This window comes from Saccopteryx leptura, chromosome 13, assembly GCF_036850995.1.
Source record: "Saccopteryx leptura isolate mSacLep1 chromosome 13, mSacLep1_pri_phased_curated, whole genome shotgun sequence".
Taxonomy (NCBI): Eukaryota; Metazoa; Chordata; class Mammalia; order Chiroptera; family Emballonuridae; genus Saccopteryx; species Saccopteryx leptura.
In genome coordinates this window covers 56,489,816-56,510,384 of record NC_089515.1, presented here as the reverse complement: position 1 = coordinate 56,510,384, position 20,569 = coordinate 56,489,816, and the positions used below count along the sequence as shown (strand labels likewise).

Genomic DNA, 20,569 nt, shown 5'->3' with positions numbered 1-20,569 from the left:
GCACGTGCGCGTCTGTCAGACGGAGTTGGGGCAGAGCTGAGTTTTAAATTCAAGGAGATGGAGCGGGTCACTATTATTTGATAATACTGTACCTACAAACGACACTGCCTGATTGTTAAGGTTTTTCTCTTTTTTGATAATAGATTGATTTTATTCTCACATTTTTTTTCTTTACCTTTTTTTTTTTTTTAATTAAACAGAGCATAAGATATAATATCTGCATAACTAGTTTTGGAAAGTTTCTGGTTGTCTGTTTTTACATTTAAAAAATTTTTTATAAACAAGTAAGAATTTACTGTCTGCTTCCTTGACTTTGTGTGCCCATGAGTCTGGTTTTGATTGGCACAGTTAAAAGAGTTTCAAGGTTGGTGGTTTCAACCTTCTAAGACTGACCAGGGAGAGCGGCCTCTATCTGTGATCTCACAGTTTTGGCTGGCAGAGTCTGTCCAAAAAGCTGCAGACCCTCTCAATGAGAGATTTAAAAAACAAAACAAAACAAAACAAAAAACCCCCACCTCCCTTTCGTTGTTGTTGTTCTGAGTAACGAAAGAAACCCCAGTAATATCAGGGACAGGGATGTTAGCAATTGCCCCACATCGGAAGGACTGGAATGAAAAGTAAAACCTCAAAAAAAAAAAAAAAATGGCTTAAGGTTCTAATCTCATATATAATTTTGCTTCATTTCAGGAACCGCTCGTGCAAACTGTAAGTTACGGAAAACTCCACGTGTGGTGGAATAATGGAAGAAAAAAAAAAAAAAGAAATGAAAGGAATTACTCACAGGAGATACTCAAATTAGTTTATTATAATTCTTCAAACAAGTAAAAAAAAAATCCCCTCCCCACGTATGTGTGTGTGTGTCTGTGTGTGTGTGTGTGTGTCTATATATATATTATTTATTAATTTTTTTGCTGCTCTTTATGTGTTGGGGCGGTAAGCATCCATTCTGGAGGAGAAGCTGGCTCCAACGAGATGTTATACCGTCTGCACGTTCTGAGGGTACCCTCGCAGCAAAACCGGGTGCGTTCTCCTTGTTTTAGGATGACCAGAGGCTCTCCTGAGGCTCTTGCCGGTGTTAAAATATTCTTTTGCTAGCAAGGATTTCCCCCATCTCATTCGTACCTCCTGGCAAACGAGCGCTCTGCGCGGCGAGGCGAGGCACGGTTTCCTCCTCCGCATCCTTGACCAAGAACGGTGATCTTCAGAGGTAATCTTGGAAGGAAGAGGCTGCATATTGCTGCACAAACCGGGTAGCTAAGGACACATTTTTTTTTTTTTTTTCCTCAAGAAATGTAGGAGGCACCAAAAAAAAGGGACGGCTCAGGGCGGAGGCTGCCCCCCCTCCATGGATTATTGAGCCACAGGCAGGGTGATGCCTGGCCTGCAGAGGGGACCCCAATGGGATTGGCGTCCCTGGATCTGACTGAACCCAGACAGATGCAGGTGGCGTGGGGGGTGGGGGGGCTTCCTTCCCTAAGAAAAGAGGCGCGGCTGGGTTTCAAAGCAGCCTCGTGGGGGCTTACACAGTGACCAAAGAGTCCATTCCTCGCCTCTCTCTGGGGCACCGGTGATCACTTCCTAGGGGCCCTCTGGGGACAGTCCACCGTGGAAGTGTCTTCAGAGGAGAAATGTGAGCAGGCTGGCATCTTTGCTCAGATACGGGCAACTCCAGGGAGTGAGTTCAGAACCTTGCTGTTTGGACCGAAGGTGTCTTTGGGAAGCTCCTGTCTCCTGAGCTGCCCGGCACCTGGGGCAATCGCTATACCTCACAGCACCCTGCGAGGTAGGTTGTCCGATGCCCATCCTACCGACGCCCGGGGCTTGGATGGCAGTGTGAGTGTTGCTCGAGCCACAGGGGGGGGGGGGGGGGGTGTCTGCGGGAAGAGGTTTTGCTATTGAGATGGAGCCATGTATATTCCTAAAGGGCCACAGTGACCACCACGGCATCAGCGGGAGGCCAGGTGCCTCCTCTCCTCCGGGAACCCGAGGGGGGGAAGCCGGTGGCGCTCACAGAGAGCGGCCACCACAGTCCCAGGTCGCACACCTTCGCTCCTTAATCCTGGGCGGTACGGAGCGCACACATGTGACCACTGCATGGAAGAGGTCAGTCGCTGGGTTAGGGGAAAAGAAAAAAAAAAAAAAAAAAGCATGTAAAACACTCCCTTCTAAAAAACAAAGGGCTGCAAATTTCTTTATTTCGGAACAAAAATATTCTTGCAATGGCTATGAGTTTCCACGGTACGAGGCAGATGCTAGCTAGCACACCCACGGCCGACAGTATGACTTGTTTCCTATCCGTCTACTACCTGAGTGGCGTCAGTGTAAGTTCAGGCACCAGGAGGAATGTTTGACCAAACACGTACACGGCACTGACACAGGGGTCGCTGGCCTTCCGGGTGACCAGGGCACGTAAAAAAAAGACACCGACAGAATGGAAAGCAGTCCTTTCCGGGGCGAGCGGCCGGGGCTGGGGGGTGGGGAGGCTCGGAGGCGCGTGCTCAGGGCCGGGCCCCACGCGCCTCGCGCCGCCGCCGCAGCTCCTCCCGGTAGCAGTAGGAGCAGAAGTGCTCCGTCTCGGCGCGCCCGTAGAAGGCGCAGTTCTCGCGCTGACAGCGCCGCTGCGCAGGGCCCGGCCAGCCGCGGCCACACTCACCGTTCGAGCGCGCGGCCGGCGCCTCGGCGTCGGCGAATTCCAGGCCGTCGCGCGCGGCGCCGAAGCCGTTGGTGTAGGTCTGGGACTTGGGTTCGGCCGCGCCGGCCGCCCCCGCCACGCTCGCCAGGGCTCCCGGCACAGCGCGCGCCAGGGACTCCACCGTGTTGACGGTGCGCAGGGCCGCGGCGCGAGCCGGGCTGTAGCTCTGCGAGGACAGCGAGCGGTTCTGCTGCGGGTAGGTGGCGCACGGCCGCAGCACGCCCACCGCCGGGAGGCACGCCTCCTCCGGCACGCCCGCTGTCTGCACGTGGATGACACTCTGGCGCGCGGGAGGGCTCCGCCCTAGGGCCGGTCCGCTGGCGCCTCCTCGCCGCGCGCTCCCGCCACCAGCACCCGGGGAGGCCTCGCCGCTCACCGCTGCCGCCCGCGCCGCCCGCGTGCCTGACACCGGCCCCGGGCTCGGGCGTTCCTTGAACTTGAGTACCAGCTGTGTGGGCGGCCCGGCTGGCGGGCCCGGCGAAGCTCGCTCGCAGCTCGGGGCGCCCTCGGTCTCGGGCCTGCGTGCCGGCCTCTTGGCCCTGGTGGCGGCAGCGGCGGCTGCGGCAGCGGCGGCAGCCGCGTCGCGGCGCCGCTGCTCCTGCTCTGCGCTGAAGCGCTCCTGCGCGCTGGTCAGGTAGTAGCCGATCATCTCTTCATGGAACTGGTGCCGGTGGCTGGTGAGCAGCAGGCCGGCGAAGATGAACTTGCGCTCGCCCTGCATCGCAGCGCGCAGGATGTTGAGGCTCAGCTTCACGTCCGTGCTGTACTTCCAGGCATCGCTTCGGGGCCCGCCGCCCTTGTCCGCCGGCGATGTGCCCGCCACCTTGTCCGTGGGCGACGGCGTGGTCTTCTCCGATGGCGACGTGCTCGCTGAGGTGCCTGACTCCTCCTTGCTACCCTTGCGCGACTTGGACTTCTTGTCCTTGCCGCGCTCGGGCGCATCGCTGTTCTTGCCGTTGGCGGAGTTGGCGCGGCCCATCTTGCCGTGCACCAGGCCGCCCAGGCCGCCCATGTTCTTCTTCAGCTTGATGCCCAGTGTCTTGCTGAAGCTGCCCAGCTTGTTGGCCACGGAATCCGCGCGCGTCTTGTCCTTCTCCTTGCGCTGTTTCTCCTTGTCCTTGTCCTTGCCGCTCTTGCCATTATTGCTGTTGGAATTGCTGCACACCGAGTCTCGGTCAGAATCCAGGGAGTCGGCCAGGGACTGCACGTCCTCTCCCGCCGAGGCTGTTGGGGATTCCGGCTGTGCCAGAGGGGCCTGTGGGGAGACAGCGAGAGTGAGGGTGGAGGGTCAGAGATGAGCTGTCCCCATGTGGGACCCACGAAGACAAGACACTGCCCCTGTCCTGTGCTGCTACCTGGGGGCCTTGGGACATCGCTGCTGCAATCCCGACCCCTCTTCGCTGGTAACCTGAAAGTCTGAGCCAGGGAGTTTGGCTAAGGTGCAGGTACCCACATGACTTTGAGCCCCGGAGCCTCTGCCCACTTTAGAGAGGATTTTCTGCCCACACTTGGGCTTTGCAACCCCGGTGAGGCTGCCGCCTGCCCAGACACAGGGGGACCAGGACCCAGGCTGGCCCCTTTGTAGAGGTCGAGGCCCTCAGGTGAGGATGACGCTCGTCCTGCGCCTGTAGGCGTCTCTCCTACCAAGGCATCTCTCCTGTTTGCACCAGGGAGGGAGGGGACAGAAGCTTTGCTTTCAGAACCTCATTCTTCGGGCTTTGGAACAAACATCTCCTCCATTCAGTGCTGCCCTGTGACTTTAAGGTTCCTTTCCCAGGCCAGCTGTACGGAGTGCTAAGCTAAGAAGGATTCAGAAATAGGACTGGCGCACAACAGGAAAGATGTCACCATTTCCTTTAGAAAGGGTCCCTGGTGAGGCACAACAGAGCTGCCCTGTCACAGCCTAAAAGTCTCCTGGTTCTCATTCTTGGGCTGCTGTCTCCAGTACCCACCCCCCTCTGGGTGCAAGGAGGGAACATCTGCCAGCAGCACAGGCTACTGAGGACACCTGACAGGCTGGCAGGACTCGACGGCCAGACTGCCACTGCCTGTCACTTGTACCATCAGTGAAAGGGGGTATCAGTACCTGCCTCCTGCAGCCCTGTGACAATTAAATACAGAAAAGGGCTGAAGAAAGGAGGTCCTCTGAGCAGTGCCTGGCATGTCCTGGTCCGGACTCTGCCTTTAACCTCAGTCCCATTTTGTGTCGAAGTGAAGAAACTGATTTCTGGGGAAGACGAATTATTTATAAGCCTTTTCCTTTTCCCTTTCCTTTCCTCCCTTTTCCTTTTCTTTCTCTCTCTCTCTCTACCTCCCTCCCTCTCTCTTTCTTAAACACAATTCCCTTTTCCTGGAAATTCGCTACCAAGCTGAGAGAACATCCGGCAGATATTTAAAGTGACTCCCTCTTGGGCTCGCTTCGGCAGCACATATACTAAAATTGGAACGATACAGAGAAGATTAGCATGGCCCCTGCGCAAGGATGACACGCAAATTCGCGAAGCGTTCCATATTTAAATAAATAAACAAATAAATAAATAAATAAAGTGACTCCCTCTTAACATCTGGAGGCCGGGGAGGGCAGAGGGGGCGCTGAGGACTTCCCTCGCTTGCAGCGCGGGTTCCCTCGCTTTCCCAGGGAACACAGTTTATAACGAATTCCATTCCCACGTGATATTCTGATCTCGCAGAGATAGTGTGTGTTGCAACTTGCCCAGGGTTTGTTTTTTCTGAGTGGGTGTGTTTATTCCTCTCCCAGAAAAAACGGGGGAAAAAAATAAATCCTGTAGCAGGAGCGGGCGCGCGCCCGCATACAGACACACACGTGCTCCTGCATGCAGTCACGCACGCACCGGGAACCTGGGGCTTCACGCGCCAGGGCAATGGAGGCCAGGACTGCAGGCAGGTCTGGGACTCGAGGGTGGAGTCCCTGGTGCAACCCAAGATGGGGAAATGGGCTCCACCCCGCGACCCAGCGTTTCGGAGGAGGCCAGCCAAGCGCTTGGCGCTGCCGCGCGGCCGCGTTGCCGCGTTTTGCGCTGCCGCGCGGCCGCATCACAGCACACGCCAGGCTCACCCGGGTCTCGGAGGGGATCCGGATCCACGTCACGTTCATGTAGCTGTGCAGAAGGCTCAGCTTGGCTTCCAGCGACAGGATCAGGCTGGCGAGAGAAGACACGGGGGTCAAATGTGCCCCGCCGCCCGCCTGCAGGCTCGCCAGCTGTCGTGGCGGAGCCGGGGCAGCCCAGCCCCTCACCTTGTGGGGTCTGCGGATGGGGGTGGGGAGAGGGGATACAGGGCTAGGGCTTACTGGGCCAACCGGGCGTTGTCGTTGTCGTCTTTCCCCCACTCCCAGCCCTTCCCAGGGTCCACTGCAAAGTGCAGGGGCAGCAGCTTGTGCTCCGAGTCCGTCAAGGGGATCACGGCTGGAAGAGAAGAGAAGCGCGTTGCCAGTTGGTCCCTGGCCGCCAGAAGCCTGGAAGATCCCCCCTCAGCAACCTCCGAGGGGGACAGGAAAGGGAATCCTTCCGCATCCCAGTCCCACGCTCTATCCACCGCGCCACGGGCTGGTCAAGGGAATTCTTAAACCAGGTGTCTCCGCGGTTAAGCAGAGCCAACGGAGCAAGCGCGCCCGGTCCCCGGCTTTTCCGAGGACCCCCGCACAGTTTACAGTTCATTCCGCTCTGCGCGGCAGCGCTTGGCCCTCCGATCTCACGGAGATCGTTTGTGTTGCGGCTTGCCCACGGTTCGTTTTCTGAATGGGGGTGTTTATTCCTCTCCTGGAGAACACAGGGGACGAAAAATCCCCTGGCAGGAGCGAAAGAGCCAGGTACCCGCACACACGGTCCACTACGGGCAGAATCGAAGATTTCTTGTTGAGGGTGGACCTGACGGGCAGCGGGCGCTGTCACCGGGAACTGCGAAGAGTCGGGGTCTGTCACGGACAGGGCAAGGCTAGGAGTGCCTCTGTTAGGTCCGACAGAAGACCCAAGCGGGCTCAGCGCACTGTACGGGCTCGCCTTGAAGGCCGAGGTGGTCTGGGGCCGACGTTCCCCTCTTCCCCAGAGAAGGTCCCCGGCCGCCGGCTCATCTCCCCTGTGATTTCGTTCAAGCCTGTCTCAGTGCAAGGGACCCACGGTGGCAGCGGCGGCCCAGAGAGAGCTCCGTGGGCACAGGGGCCCCTGCCTGCAGGGAGCTCACAGGCTGTGTTGGGGCGAGCTTTGTGACATCGGGTCGTGCTAAACGGACTGCAGGGTAAACAGCAGGCTGTGGGCGGGCTGGAGAGGGAGACTTCTCAGCAGAAGGAGGCAGGGAGGGTGAGAGGGCAGTGAGGAGGGGTGGGGGAGGGGCCGATTCATCACAAACCCTCCTGAGTGGCACGTGAAGCCCAGGGGGGAGGGGCGGGGAGTGGGGGAAGTGTTGGCCCTCCACCAAGAAAGGCTGGGGCGGACTGGGGTGTGTATGTGTGTGGGTGGGTGGGGGGGTTGTCTGGGATCTACAGGGAGCTTCTGAGCAGCTACAGGACCCCCCCAGTGGCACAGCCCACTCCTGTTGTCAGGGGCCAGGAGCAGGAAGAGGGGGAGACGGCCTACCCCTGCGGGCCCCACTCGGGGCCGCACAGCCAGGGGCTGAGGCCAGGCCAGCTGCTGTGTCTGCCGGAGAGGGCTTCCTGGCTTCAGGCCTGTGTCTGGTGGGTGGGGACCGAGCTGCAGGGGCACCCTGCCTGAACACAGGCTGGGGGTGGCCACCTGTAGGTGCAGGCAGAAACCTGTGTTACAGCCCGGGGGTGCCGGGGTCTCCCGCAGGGGCCTTCTCCTCCGCTATCTCACCCGCCTTCGGAAGCATGTGCCCCTCCCCCCGTGCAGATGGAGAAATGGGTGGAGACCGACAGTCCTGCGCTCCCGCCTCCCTATCTCGGGCTTGTTTCTCGCCCACTCTGAAGCAAAGCCCCGCACAGAAGCCTCCCCCCCCCCCCCACCACCACGTGTTGCCGGATGTGGCCCTGATCCCAGCACGTGGTGTTTCTCCACAGCCTGGTTTCCTTTGGCACCAAGAGCCTTTGGGGTCCGTGAGCCCCCAGACGCCAGTCCGGCCCGGGGCCTGCCTCCTCCTCCTTCCTCCCCTCCCTCCCGGGGCTGGCCCTGAGCCAGGTATCACTTCCCCATGATTCCCGGCAAGAACAAAAGGCCAACAGAATCTGAGATGGGACGCCATTCCGTTACCTCTTTCACTTGACCCAATGCCGCCCTCTACTGTTGCACTGAGGAAGTGTGAGCGCAGACGATGCCCACAGCCCCCATATCACCCCTGAACAGGCAGCGGTTTTCTGGTTTTCTGTTTTTCATCTGGCTGGACTGGGCAGAAGCGGCCCCGCACCCAAGCTGCCCTTCCCAGGGCTGAGCTGCAGGCTGGCTCCGGACTGGCCTCCCTCGGGCAATCCCCAGGAGCCTGTCCCATGGCTCCAGGTATCACCATGGCAACCGGGGGAGGTCGGCCTGGCGTCCCATTCATTGGTCCTCCAGGGGCCATAGAGGTCCCCTCCCTAGGCGCCTGACAGGGCTGCTCAGCTCCCTGGAATCCTCAGTAAATCTTCCCATTCGAGCCCCCTCTCCTCCACATCCACGCTCTCAGATGGCCAAACCGAAGCGTCCAGGAAAAAGACCCAAGGACAACCTTTTAAACAAACATCCCTCGTGCGTCCCCAAACAGGAAAACCTGGAGACTGTTGTTCAAGAACAGTAACTTGTTTGAAGCTGTTTCTCTGGGAGCACCTTGGGCAACTTGGGTCTGTCTGCTCTTCATCCCTGCCCCCCCCTTCCGGGGCGAGAGGGCTGCCCACCCACGGCTACATGCCCAGCCCCCAGGGAAGAGGTGCCCAGGTACACCCGTGAAACGTGAACGGAAGTGCTGGGTGATGTGGTTCTAGGTGGCCCTGTCCCCTCTCCCCACCTCACAGCATGTGCTCCACGTATGGCAGGTCCTTTTGGAGAGATGCTGAGCCTCTTTTTTTGGTGGTGGTGGTGGTGGGGGAGATTCAAGGCCTTTTGGTTTATCTTTGGAGCAATGTTTAAGGATCAGGAGACAGGCCTGATGTGGGGACAAGGCAGTGCCACTGAGAGCTCGCGTGCAGGAAGGGACCATCCCGTGATGGTCACTGTATATTTCAGTGGTGAGGTCCTTGAGCTTGTCGAATGAGAAGTGACCAAATGTGGAGGCTGGGCAGGGGGCAGGGAGACGAACAGAAGGGGGGTACAGGGAGGGGCAAGGAGAACAAGGGCAGGGTGGGAGGGCTCAGCACCCAGGATGGTGGGTACTGCTGCACCCGCTGACAGACAAGGGGACAGGGAGAGGCCACACGGTGCCCCTCATGCCATGCAGCTCTCCTTCTCTCCTGGCCACCACATGTTGCCAGATGTGGCCCTGACCCCAGCATGTGGTGTTTCTCCACAGCCTGGTTTCCTTTGTGACGCTGGCTGCGTCACACCAATGACATTCCCAGCAGCCCCACACTTGGCTCAGGTCCGCTGTGCCCCACCCCCGGCCCCGCACCAGCCTCTGGACATCACACGTAGTCTCCAAAACTAGTTCTAAGTTTCTTCTCTCTTGCCTCTGTCTGTCTGTTCATTCTTCTTAATTGGAAATAATGGCTCGCCTTCTGCATGGGACTTGTGCACGCTTGGGGCACATCCTGCCTTGGACAGGGTAAACCCAGATGCAACAGCTGAGTAACACAATCACTGAATTGACACCCCCCGCTCCCCCGTGAACATTGTTCTTTTCAGTGATGATGTTCAAGCACAGATAGGGCAGTTGACGCGCAGCGCGTTGCTGCTGAGTGCGCATGTGCAGGGCGTGCCTCTCCGGAGGTGCCGCGTCCCCTCCCCCACACTGCAGCGCCCACCCCACCCCCTGAGCACCGGGCGGGCTCAGGCCAGCAGCCGTGGGTGGGGCGTACCTTGTTCTCTTTGCTGATCTCGCTGCTCCATGGACACCAGGGCGGAGAAATGCGCTTGGTCGTAGGCCAGAACCAGAGGCGAGCAGTGGCACCTGTTGGGAGGGACCTCCAGGGGCAGGTAGATCCCTCCGAACGGGATTGGCGCAAACGCTGTGGAAGCAGAAAAGGGTGAGGGGACAGGGAGCCCGCAGGGACCAGGGGACACCCTACCATCCTGGGGCGGGGGTGAGGCGGGCCCCAGTTTCTCCAAGGCCTTACTTCAGGGGTCCCCAAACTACGGCCCCCTGAGGCCATTTATCTGGCCCCCGCCGCACTTCCAGAAGGGGCACCTCTTTCATTGGTGGTCAGTGAGAGGAGCACATTGACCATCATTAGCCAAAAGCAGGCCCATAGTTCCCATTGAAATACTGGTCAGTTTGTTGATTTAAATTTATTTGTTCTTTATTTTAAATATTGTATTTGTTCCCGTTTTGTTTTTTTACTTTAAAATAAGATATGTGCAGTGTGCATAGGGATTTGTTCATAGTTTTTGTTATAGTCCGGCCCTCCAACGATCTGAGGGACAGTGAACTGACCCCCTGTGTAAAAAGTTTGGGGACCCCTGGTCTAGGGGCTTCAATGTCCCGTCTGTCCGGGCAGGGAGGGTGGTGTCTTCCCCGGAGGTGGTGGTGAGGGCTGAGGCAGAGGCGTGTGTGTGCACAGGGCAGTGGCAGCAAGAGCTCGGCTCTGGGAGGGTGGGCAGCTCCCCTGTGCACCCCCGCCCTGCCTGCTGACGCCACACTTCCCGTGTTCCTTTTTCCTCTCTAACACGGGGTCGTCTGCGGAGGGCTGGTGGGGGTCAGGAGTGGCCGAGGGCCCTGGGAGGAGGCTGCCTTGCTGGAGAGGGTGTGGGCTGTCTGCCCCTCTGGGGACTCGGCTGGGGACCAGCAGCACCCAGGGTTGGGTCCCCACCCTGACCCACAGGGCCTTGCTGGAGAGGGTGTGGGCTGTTTGCCCCTCTGGGGACTCAGCTGGGGACCAGCAGCACCCAGGGTTGGGTCCCCACCCTGACCCACCGGGCCAATGCATGGGCCAGGGCCAGTGTCCTGTCCTCAGGGGGAGGAGAAGGAAGCAGGGAGAGTGGGAGGGCGGGCACGGGGACATGTGCAGGCCGAGGGAGGCTCTCCGGCCTTCCGGGAGCTCCGCCCGAGGGAGGCTGTCTCTTCCTGAGTCGGGGACCCCGTGCTTTCTGGGTCACACGTGAAACAGGTCGGCTCGATCACGTGTCCGCTTTACCTTCTCCGCCCGAGTCCCTCAGCATGGTGTCCGCCACCACCACGATGGGCCTTCTCAGGATGTGGGCAAGGACAAACACGTGGAACTCCTCCAGGCTCTCGTACACGGGGTCCTCCGAGTTGTCCACCCTGGGGGGCAGAGCGAGGTGAGGCCGTCACAGGACCAGTCAGAAAAGGGGCGGTCGAACCCAGGACACCTCCCCATCTGATGCGCCCTCCGTGGACCCTGGCCGTCACGGCCATCCCAGGCCACCTTGCCTCCCCTGCTCCCCACGGACGACAGCTGAAGGAGAGCCAGTCCCACATTGGGCTCTGGGTTGGGCGGTCTTGGGAAATACGGTCTTCCTGGACGCAGAGGCGTGTGGGGACACGGGGGCCGGATCCCCCAGGGCGGGTGGCAAGGACCTGGCAGGGGCAGGAGTGGGGGAGGCTTCCCTCTGTTTACAGCACTCCAGCTGCACCCATCGGTGCAGGCCATCCCGGGATTGTTGGACAGGCTGGTGGGGCCCATAGCAACCGAGGTCCAAGGGGCTTTCTAGGGAATGTCCCCACGCATGAGGGTGGTGGGCAGTCCGCCTGGAGCAGGAGAGAAGGAAGTGACTGAGTGTCCCAACGCAAGCTCCTCGGACGGACCGTCCACAGCCCGTGGCCCTGGCTCAGGGAAAGAGCAGGCTCCAGGACGGCTTTGGTCACGGCCTCGGGGCAGAAGGCTGCAGCCTTGATGTCCCTCAAACCCTGGGAGGCAGGAGAGAACCAGGGCCCACAGCTTGCTGGGGCCTCTGTGGGGTCTGTGGTGCTGGCCAAAGTGGCGCTGGGTCTTGTTTCTGGGCACTCTGATCCCCACGGTGACCAGGGGGAGGTCTGTGAAGGAGGTGGGGCCGGGCGAGGGGCAGCAGATGTGGTCCTGCTGCTGGTGGTGGTGGTGGTGGGGTGACTTGGGGACACGGCTCTGCATACACAGCTCACAGCCAAGTAGTTGAATTACATTTGAACAAAGGCCCGGGAGATGGCCAGGCCACACTGCAAGCAGTGGCTGTCTCTACAGGCATCCTGTCCTTCCTGGGGGGAGTGGGGGAGCGGGGTCTCCTCGGTGTCCGTGTTCACGGTTCTTGTTCCCTTGGTGGAGACTTTCTCAAGGGGTGACAACTCGGCCCTCGGCTTCAAAACGTAGGAACCGGAGGAGGCTCTGTGCCTGCCCGTCTGGCTGTTCTCATTCCCGCACGGGGACATGTCGCCGCTGCCCACACGGGGGCCCACTTGGGAGACCCTAGGCTCACTTAGTGATCTTGTGTTCTCACAGAAATAAGGTATGTAGCCTGACCAGGTGGTAGCGCAGTGGCTAGAGTCCAACTGGGAGCAGAGGACCCAGGTTCGAGACCCCGAGGTCGCCAGCTTGAGCAAGGCTCATCTGGTTTGAGCAAAAAGCTCACCAGCTTGAGCCCAAGGTCGCTGGCTTGAGCAAGGGGGTCACTCGGTCTGCTGTAGCCCCCCCCTCCTCCAATCAAGGCACATATTAGAAAGCAATCAATGAACAACTAAGGAGCTGCAACAAAGAATTGATGCTTCTCATCTCTCTCCCCTCCTGTCTGTCTGTCCCTCTCTCTGTCTTTGTAAAAAGAAAAAAAAAAAAAAAAGAATAAGAAATGAGGTATCTAGTTTGGAACAACCTCCGACTTGGTGGTGGATGCAAGGATGGCACGTGGGAAGGACCGCAGGCGTGTGCCACCTCCAGAGGCCAGCGGTGTCATGAGTGCCCTGGCCACGGCTGTCTACAGGGCAGCACAGCCACTGTGAGCCCTATGCCTCTGCCCGTGACGTGCCCGTGGGGCTGGGCACACCCCCCAAGTATCTACAGGGCGTCCAGTACCGGTCCAGTGTGAGCCCTGTGCCTCTGCCCGTGGGGCTATGCACACCCCCCAAGTATCTACAGAGCGTCCAGCAGTGGTCCACTGTGAGCCCTGTGCCTCTGCCCGTGGGGTTAGGCACACCCCCCAAGTATCTACAGGGCGTCCAGTACCGGTCCAGTGTGAGCCCTGTGCCTCTGCCCGTGGGGCTATGCACACCCCCCAAGTATCTACAGAGCGTCCAGCAGTGATCCACTGTGAGCCCTGTGCCTCTGCCCGTGACGTGCCCGTGGGGCTGGGACACCCCCCAAGTATCTACAGGGCGTCCAGCACTGGTCCAGTGTGAGCCCTGTGCCTCTGCCCGTGACGTGCCCGTGGGGCTGGGCACCCCCCCCAAGTATCTACAGGGCGTCCAGCACTGGTCCACTGTGAGCCCTGTGCCTCTGCCCGTGACGTGCCCGTGGAGCTGGGCACACCCCCCAAGTATCTACAGGGCGTCCAGCAGTGATCCACTGTGAGCCCTGTGCCTCTGCCCGTGACGTGCCCGTGGGGCTGGGACACCCCCCAAGTATCTACAGGGCGTCCAGCACTGGTCCAGTGTGAGCCCTGTGCCTCTGCCCGTGACGTGCCCGTGGGGCTGGGCACCCCCCCCCAAGTATCTACAGGGCGTCCAGCACTGGTCCAGTGTGAGCCCTGTGCCTCTGCCCGTGACGTGCCCGTGGGGCTGGGCACCCCCCCCAAGTATCTACAGAGCGTCCAGCACTGGTCCAGTGTGAGCCCTGTGCCTCTGCCCGTGGGGCTATGCACACCCCCCAAGTATCTACAGGGCGTCCAGCAGTGGTCCAGTGTGAGCCCTGTGCCTCTGCCCGTGACGTGCCCGTGGGGCTGGGACACCCCCCAAGTATCTACAGGGCGTCCAGCACTGGTCCAGTGTGAGCCCTGTGCCTCTGCCCGTGGGGCTATGCACACCCCCCAAGTATCTACAGGGCGTCCAGCACTGGTCCACTGTGAGCCCTGTGCCTCTGCCTGTGACGTGCCCGTGGGGCTGGGCACACTCCCCAAGTATCTACAGGGCGTCCAGCAGTGATCCAGTGTGAGCCCTGTGCCTCTGCCCGTGACGTGCCCGTGGGGCTGGGCATACCCCCCAAGTATCTACAGGGCGTCCAGCACTGGTCCACTGTGAGCCCTGTGCCTCTGCCCGTGGGGCTGGGCACACCCCCCAAGTATCTACAGGGCGTCCAGCACCGGTCCAGTGTGAGCCCTGTGCCTCTGCCTGTGACGTGCCCGTGGGGCTGGGCACACCCCCCAAGTATCTACAGGGCGTCCAGTACCTGTCCAGTGTGAGCCCTGTGCCTCTGCCCGTGGGGCTGGGCACACCCCCCAAGTATCTACAGGGCGTCCAGCACCGGTCCACTGTGAGCCCTGTGCCTCTGCCCGTGACGTGCCCGTGGGGCTGGGCACACCCCCCAAGTATCTACAGAGCGTCCAGCACTGGTCCAGTGTGAGCCCTGTGCCTCTGCCCGTGGGGTTAGGCACACCCCCCAAGTATCTACAGGGCGTCCAGCACTGGTCCAGTGTGAGCCCTGTGCCTCTGCCCGTGGGGCTGGGCACCCCCCCCAAGTATCTACAGGGCGTCCCGCAGTGGTCCACAGCCTTCCCCCGGGTTCTCAGGTGGAACCTGCTGTATGGAGGTGAGAGTTTCTGCACCCCCCGATCTTGGGGTGCCGCGTGCTCCCGGGGTGGTGAGCAGGGAGGGGCTGGGGGCAGCACTCACCCCCCGCCTATGCCGCTGTTCTTGCTGAAGTGCGTGCGCGGCTCGCTGGAGGCCAGCTTGAGCAGCTCCGTCCACTCTCTCTCCCACTCGTCCTCGGTGTACACCAGCCCTGACTGGCACAGCGGGACGCGGGGTCAGTGGGTGGCGGCGGCCTCCTCACCCTCCACAGCCGGGCCAGCCCCCCTGCTGGGGGTGTCCCACCGGTACCCAGGCTGGGTGCACCTGTCAGTGGCCACAGACTGTCTGGACTACAGTTTCTAGAACCCCCCCATCTCTAATTTCAATGCTATTGGGGGTCCACCCAGCATCAGGGGTCATTCCCAGGGGGCAATCGGGTACATGCACCAGGCCTGGGTTGAGCAATCAACAGTCTAAAGGGGTAACGGGCCAACTTCCTACAGATGTCGGGCAGAACCTTCTTCCAGGGGACAGCGAGGTGCCAATGTTCACGTGGGCAGGACGGCCGGGACTCTGAGCACACACCCGGGGCTGGGCCATGGGCAGGGCCAGGGCCACCAGCGGGGACCTGACCCCCGGTGATCTCTGGGAGGGAGTGAAGATGGTTGGCTTCTATGATTAGGGGGTGTCAGCGGACGTCTGCCATCGTGCACCAGGGCCTGAGCTCCTCTTCGGTGGACTGACACGGGGAGGGCACGCCTGTCGCAGACGCCACTTCCACTGGACCCCACAGACGGCCTTGGCCTTGGGGTCGAGCTCCGGACTCCACTGTGGGCCCGTGGCTACGGCTGGTGGGGCCCCAGGTGCAGACAGACAGACACACCCCGCCGGGGGACCAACCTCCTTGTTCTGCTGTGTCTGCTGCCACCTCCATCTCCGCTTCAGGGCTTCCCTCTCAGCCCCCGTCCTCATCATGGTGTAGAGAGCTTTTCTCAAAACCAGGTCCCGGTCGTGGAAACCCCACATTCCTGCAGCAGGGAGCAGAGACAGGACGTGAGGAACAGAGCTGGGGGGGGGTGTGTGTGTGTGTGCGTGGGGACCAGCCAGGAGGTGACGCAAGCTGTCGTGACTCACGGGCGGGCCTCCCGCGTCCACAGGCACGGAGGTGACTCACCAGCCGCTGCCCAGTTCTCACGACCTGCCCTTGCTCTGATGCTTCCTGGCCAGGCCGGCAAGTTAATGAGAGAGCATGTCCCCGTCTTAGCAGAACCACAGCAAGGGACATCAGGTGACGCCTCTCTGGGACCCCTGGCAAGCCACTCTCGGGCTCTAAGGTGTGCTTTGAGGGATCTAGCGTTCACCGTGCGTTGGAGTGAGAGGTAGCTGAAGGGGACAAGTTGGTGACACGTCTCACACGGGGCCCCAGGCCAGGTTGGCAGTTAGACTTTGGTTTCATTCAGGGTTGGCCTGCAGCCCCAAGACATCTCAGTGTCCCGAGCAGTGGATGGAGCAGGCACCATGGGACAGTCTGGGCCCAGGGGACACAGCCTGCTTCCCAGAGAGGTCTGTCCCCGCCCCTCCCCTGCCTGTGCCCACCAGCCTGACTCTGGGATGACTTGTCCTTTATTTCTGTGTGACCCCAACCCAGGCTCAAGTGTCAGGCTTGGTCAGCAGGTCCAATGAGCATCGCTGCTGAGCACCACACAGCCGCGTCGGGCCATCCTGCTTGAATCTAAAAGCAGAGACGAGAACCACTGACCGTGAGCCCCAGGACTGGCCACGGCCCAGCTGCTCCGGCTGTGAGAACCAGCTTCCCCGTCACCTGCGCCCCCCACCGGAGGGAGACCCGCCACGCTCACGGGGAAGACGCCCATCCTCAGACAAGACCACGGTGGCCTGCGGGCCCCGGCCTGTGGTCTCCTGGCTGCTGGCAGAGACGGGGCCTCTGCACGCTGCGGTTTCTGAGGGACGGAGGTGTTTGCACACCCGAGACAGGGCAGCGAGGCCGCTGGCTGACACACACATAGGCGATTTCTTCTTCATAGTCTCCCCCAGCCACCATCCCTGCCCCGCCCAGCCCAGCCCAGGAGTGACACGGGAGACAGGTCCCACCACAGGGGGAGCCGTCAGACAGCACGTGATGCGATAGGGACGCCACCACTGCGTGCGTGCTCTGAAGAACGGCAGCGCGGAAGATTCACAGGAGAGCGTTGAGGGCGAAGAATGTGGGATCCTTAAACTGGGCGCACAGGGAGGTCATAATTTCATTGGAAGAAAAGAAGAGAGACTGGGAGAGGGTAGACAGAGGGTAGACCAACCTGCTAAAAAGTGGCCTTCACTGGGCAGGGGAGGTGTTGAATTTTTTGTGTTTTGTTTTTTTTTTCAACCATGATGAATGTGTGGCATTCTTTTACAATGACAACAGATAGATAGGTAGATAGATAATAGATAGGTAGATAGGTAGGTAGGTAGCTAGAAAGGTAGGTAGATAGATGATGGATAGGGAGGTAGATAGGTAGACAGGTAGGTAGGTAAATAGGTAGGTAGGTAGATAATAGGTAACAGATAGATAATAAGAAGGTAGATGATAGATAGGTAGATAATAGGCAGGTAGATGATAGGTAGGTAGGTGGATTGGTAGGTAGGTAGGTAGATAATAGGTAGGTAGATGATAAGTAGATAGGTAGGTAGGTAGATTGGTAGGTAGGTAGGTAGGTAGGTAGATTGGTAGGTAGGTAGATAGGTAGATAATAGGTAGGTAGATGATAGGTAGGTAGGTAATAGGTAGGTAGGTAGATGATAAGTAGATAGGTAGGTAGACAGGTAGGTAGGTAGACTGGTAGGTAGGTAGGTGGATTGGTAGGTAGGTAGGTAGTAGGTAGGTAGGTAGATTGGTAGGTAGGTAGGTAGATTGGGAGGTAGGTAGGTAGTAGGTAGATTGGTAGGTAGGTAGGTAGATTGGGAGGTAGGTAGGTAGTAGGTAGGTAGGTGGGTTGGTAGGTAGATAGGTAGATTGGGAGGTAGGTAGGTAGTAGGTAGGTAGGTAGATTGGTAGGTAGGTAGGTAGATTGGGAGGTAGGTAGGTAGTAGGTAGGTAGGTGGATCGGTAGATAGGTAGGTAGGTAGACTGGTAGGTAGGTAGGTAGGTAGACTAGTAGGTAGGTAGGTAGAGAGGTAGGTAGGTAGATAGATAATAAGTAACAGATAGATAATAAGTAGGTAGATGATAGGTAGGTAGATAATAGGTAGGCAGGTAGATGATAGGTAGGTAGGTAGGTGGATTGGTAGATAGGTAGGTAGGTAGGTAGATAATAGGTCAGTAGGTAGATGATAAGTAGATAGGTAAGTGGGTTGGTAGGTAGATGGGTAGATAGTAGGTAAGTAGGTAAGCAGACAGGTAAGTAGAAATGTTAGTTCTGAAACAGAAAGGGAGCAGGTAGGTGGTGTCTCTGTCTCCCCATTGTCCCTCTAAAACCTGTGGAGTGTGGGATGTTCCCCTGGTTCTTGGGCCCCTGTTCCTCTGAGCCACCCAAGTCCCTTCCAGACCCCACGTGTTCCCCTCAAAATCTTTTCAGGGTCATCTCAGCCCCCCTCTTGCTGCACAGACCCCACGACAGGCCAGATGGGAAGTCTGGGGCTGGCCCTTGCTGAGGGTCACAGCAGTGACTGCAGTTACCTGGAGAGCTGAGTTTCACAAGGGCCGTCTCCTCGTCTAAGGGTCCTTCCTGTCCCCAGAGAGAGACCCTGCACTTCAGGGTCCTGGGCACAAACCCAGGCCATCCTGCCCGCCCTGGTTTGGCCTCAAGTCTGCAAGGTGGGGCCTCTGAGGAAGAACTGAGCTTCCAGAAAGTCGGTGCACCTGCAGGTGCGGCTCACCTCTCCACCAGAGCAGGTTGCTGACCTCACTGCTCTATACGCCTACTGTGTTGCATATCCTGCAGCACCTGTGTCGTTTTGTCAGTCCAAGTGCATCAACTGCAATCAATATAGTGGCCCCATACCTGTCCAGCATCACTCACTGCCCCCTAAACTTCCTGCTCGAGCCTCATCGAGCTCAGCCCTGCCTCCAAATGCCCTGTTAATTCCTGCCTTTGTGCCTTATCCATGTGGTATCCCTCCCTGGAATAGCCTCTTTTTTTTTTTTTTTTTTTTTTTGTATTTTTCTGAAGCTAGAAATGGGGAGAGACAGTCAGACAGACTCCCACATGCGCCCGACCGGGATCCACCCGGCAAGCCCACCAGGGGGCGATGCTCTGCCCCTCTGGGGCTTCGCTCTGTTGCGACCAGAGCCACTCTAGCGCCTGGGGCAGAGGCCAAGCAGCCATCCCCAGCGCCCGGGCCATCTTTGCTCCAATGGAGCCTCGGCTGTGGGAGGGGAAGAGAGAGACAGAGAGGAAGGAGAGGGGGAGGGGTGGAGAAGCAGATGGGCACTTCTCCTGTGTGCCCTGGCCGGGAATCGAACCCGGGACTTCTACACACCAGGCCGATGCTCTACCACTGAGCCAACCGGCCAGGGCCTGGAATAGCCTCTTGTTCCAGTCTCAAACTCTTCAAGTCTCAGTTAAAAAAAAAAAAAATCAAATCCCACCTCCTCCAGGAAGTCCCTTTTGATTTCTCCAGATCACAACCGTTAATCCTCATTCCTGCAGTTTCACTCAGGCTTCCATCTAATCATGACAGGTTTTTTCTCATGTGGGTTATTTTTTTAACGCCCCCTCCCCTCCCCTTCCTCCCAGACTTCCAGCTTCCCGTCAAGAAGAGCTGGGATTGCCGGGGACTCTTCCCGATGACAGTGTTGCATCTGTCTCTCCTGAGCACATGTCTATCCTTTTACAATTCCCAGAGCAGGCCTGGGGCGCAGCAACCCCCCCCCCCCCCACCACCTCTGTCTACCCCGCGGCGCTTACCCAGGGACGCAGCGTGTAAAAGGCAGTTCCCGTCCCCCGTTGTGGCCAGAGGAAGAAGCCGCTTGCAGCTGGTACACACGGTGGACCACCAGTTCAGGCGACCTGGAATAGGGGCTCACTTCAGAACAGAACCAACCCCACCGTGGACGGGCAGGGCCGTCATAAGTGTGTTGGCCGAGGCGCCAGGAAACACCAGCAGGTGGTTCTTTAGAACCTTCGCGGGGAAGGAAGAGCAGCTCCATCCGGACCCAGAAACGGGGGGCGTGGGGTGCCCAAGGTGGAGGCATGGCTTGCAGGGAGCAGGGTATCTGGGGAGACTTGGTTCAGATCTTCTGTTCCTTCAAGCTAGGGCTTCGAGAGAGCGGTCCTTCCCACTCCCCACCCCAGAAAGAACGTCACTTAGGAACTGAGAAAAGGCATGGAGCTGGGACTGTGACTATTTAAAAATGTAAAACAAAAAAAACCCCTGAGCTCCTGCCAAGCAGAACGTCGGAAGGACAACACCAGACTAGCCTGGTGGTGGTGTGACGGGGAAAGCGCTTAGTCACTCGTGACGTCCCCCTGGTTCAGGCGTGATAATGGGACCCATTGGCTCGAGCTTTGTAGCAGATGGTCACCACAAGGTTTAAAGCAAGATGTCATTCCGCTCAGCACCCACGAAGACACTTCGGTGAACGGAAACAAAATGGGATCACGCTCTCTGAGAAAGAGGGGTGAATCCTTGCCCGAAAGGTGACCTGTGACTCTTCAAACATCACTGCCTTTTTGGAGAGACCTCGCCCACTCAGGGCCACGGGTCCCTTCTCCAGACACCCCTGTGCCTGTCCCCCTGCCCCCCGCCGTGGGTCTGTCTGTGCTCCTGCGTCCCTCAGGCCCAGCTCCTCAACTCCGCACAAAGCCGCATCGGGGGCATGCTGGAAGGTCCCTCCCACCAGCTGACCCCTCCCTGGATGTCTCCTCCCACCGCAACCTCACACGTTAGCCCACACTCCTCCCGGGCTCCAGACGCACATGTACAGCTGTCTCAGGATGAGCCTACCTACGTCTGTTTTGGATGCTTGCCTTGAACGAACTACATTACCCTTAGGGAATGCCACAGGAGACAAGTTTAGCTCGGTCCCTGGGCTGCCGCCTCCGCCTCCTCCTCCTCCTCCTCTTCCTTCTCCTTCCTCCTCCTTCCTCCTCCCCCTCCTCTCCTCCTCCTCCTCCTCCTGCTCCTCCTCCT

At 58.9% G+C, this 20,569-nt stretch overlaps 1 protein-coding gene and 1 non-coding gene across 4 annotated transcripts in view; one reads left to right on the top strand and one right to left on the bottom strand.

Annotated features, from left to right (window-relative positions):
* Positions 1 to 839: 839 nt before the first annotated feature.
* The window catches only part of OTUD7A (OTU deubiquitinase 7A), a 100,446-nt gene continuing 80,716 nt past the window's right edge, over positions 840 to 20,569 (bottom strand). For 2 of the 3 annotated variants that reach the window (XM_066355371.1, XM_066355370.1), the window contains exons 7-14: positions 19,345 to 19,446; positions 15,338 to 15,465; positions 14,540 to 14,652; positions 10,923 to 11,050; positions 9,648 to 9,797; positions 6,003 to 6,117; positions 5,769 to 5,853; positions 2,174 to 3,947 (exon numbers count right to left, since the gene is read on the bottom strand). In XM_066355371.1, the coding sequence (XP_066211468.1) occupies positions 2,499 to 3,947; positions 5,769 to 5,853; positions 6,003 to 6,117; positions 9,648 to 9,797; positions 10,923 to 11,050; positions 14,540 to 14,652; positions 15,338 to 15,465; positions 19,345 to 19,446 (2,270 nt within the window). In that variant the 3' untranslated portion in view covers positions 2,174 to 2,498. Of the gene's footprint in view, positions 2,112 to 2,173; positions 3,948 to 5,768; positions 5,854 to 6,002; positions 6,118 to 9,647; positions 9,798 to 10,922; positions 11,051 to 14,539; positions 14,653 to 15,337; positions 15,466 to 19,344; positions 19,447 to 20,569 lie in introns of those variants that run through there. The other variant, XM_066355372.1, reaches the window with a different exon arrangement.
* On the top strand, positions 5,103 to 5,209 carry LOC136385098 (U6 spliceosomal RNA). The gene has a single exon (XR_010747711.1). It is a non-coding gene; the product is annotated as a U6 spliceosomal RNA (small nuclear RNA).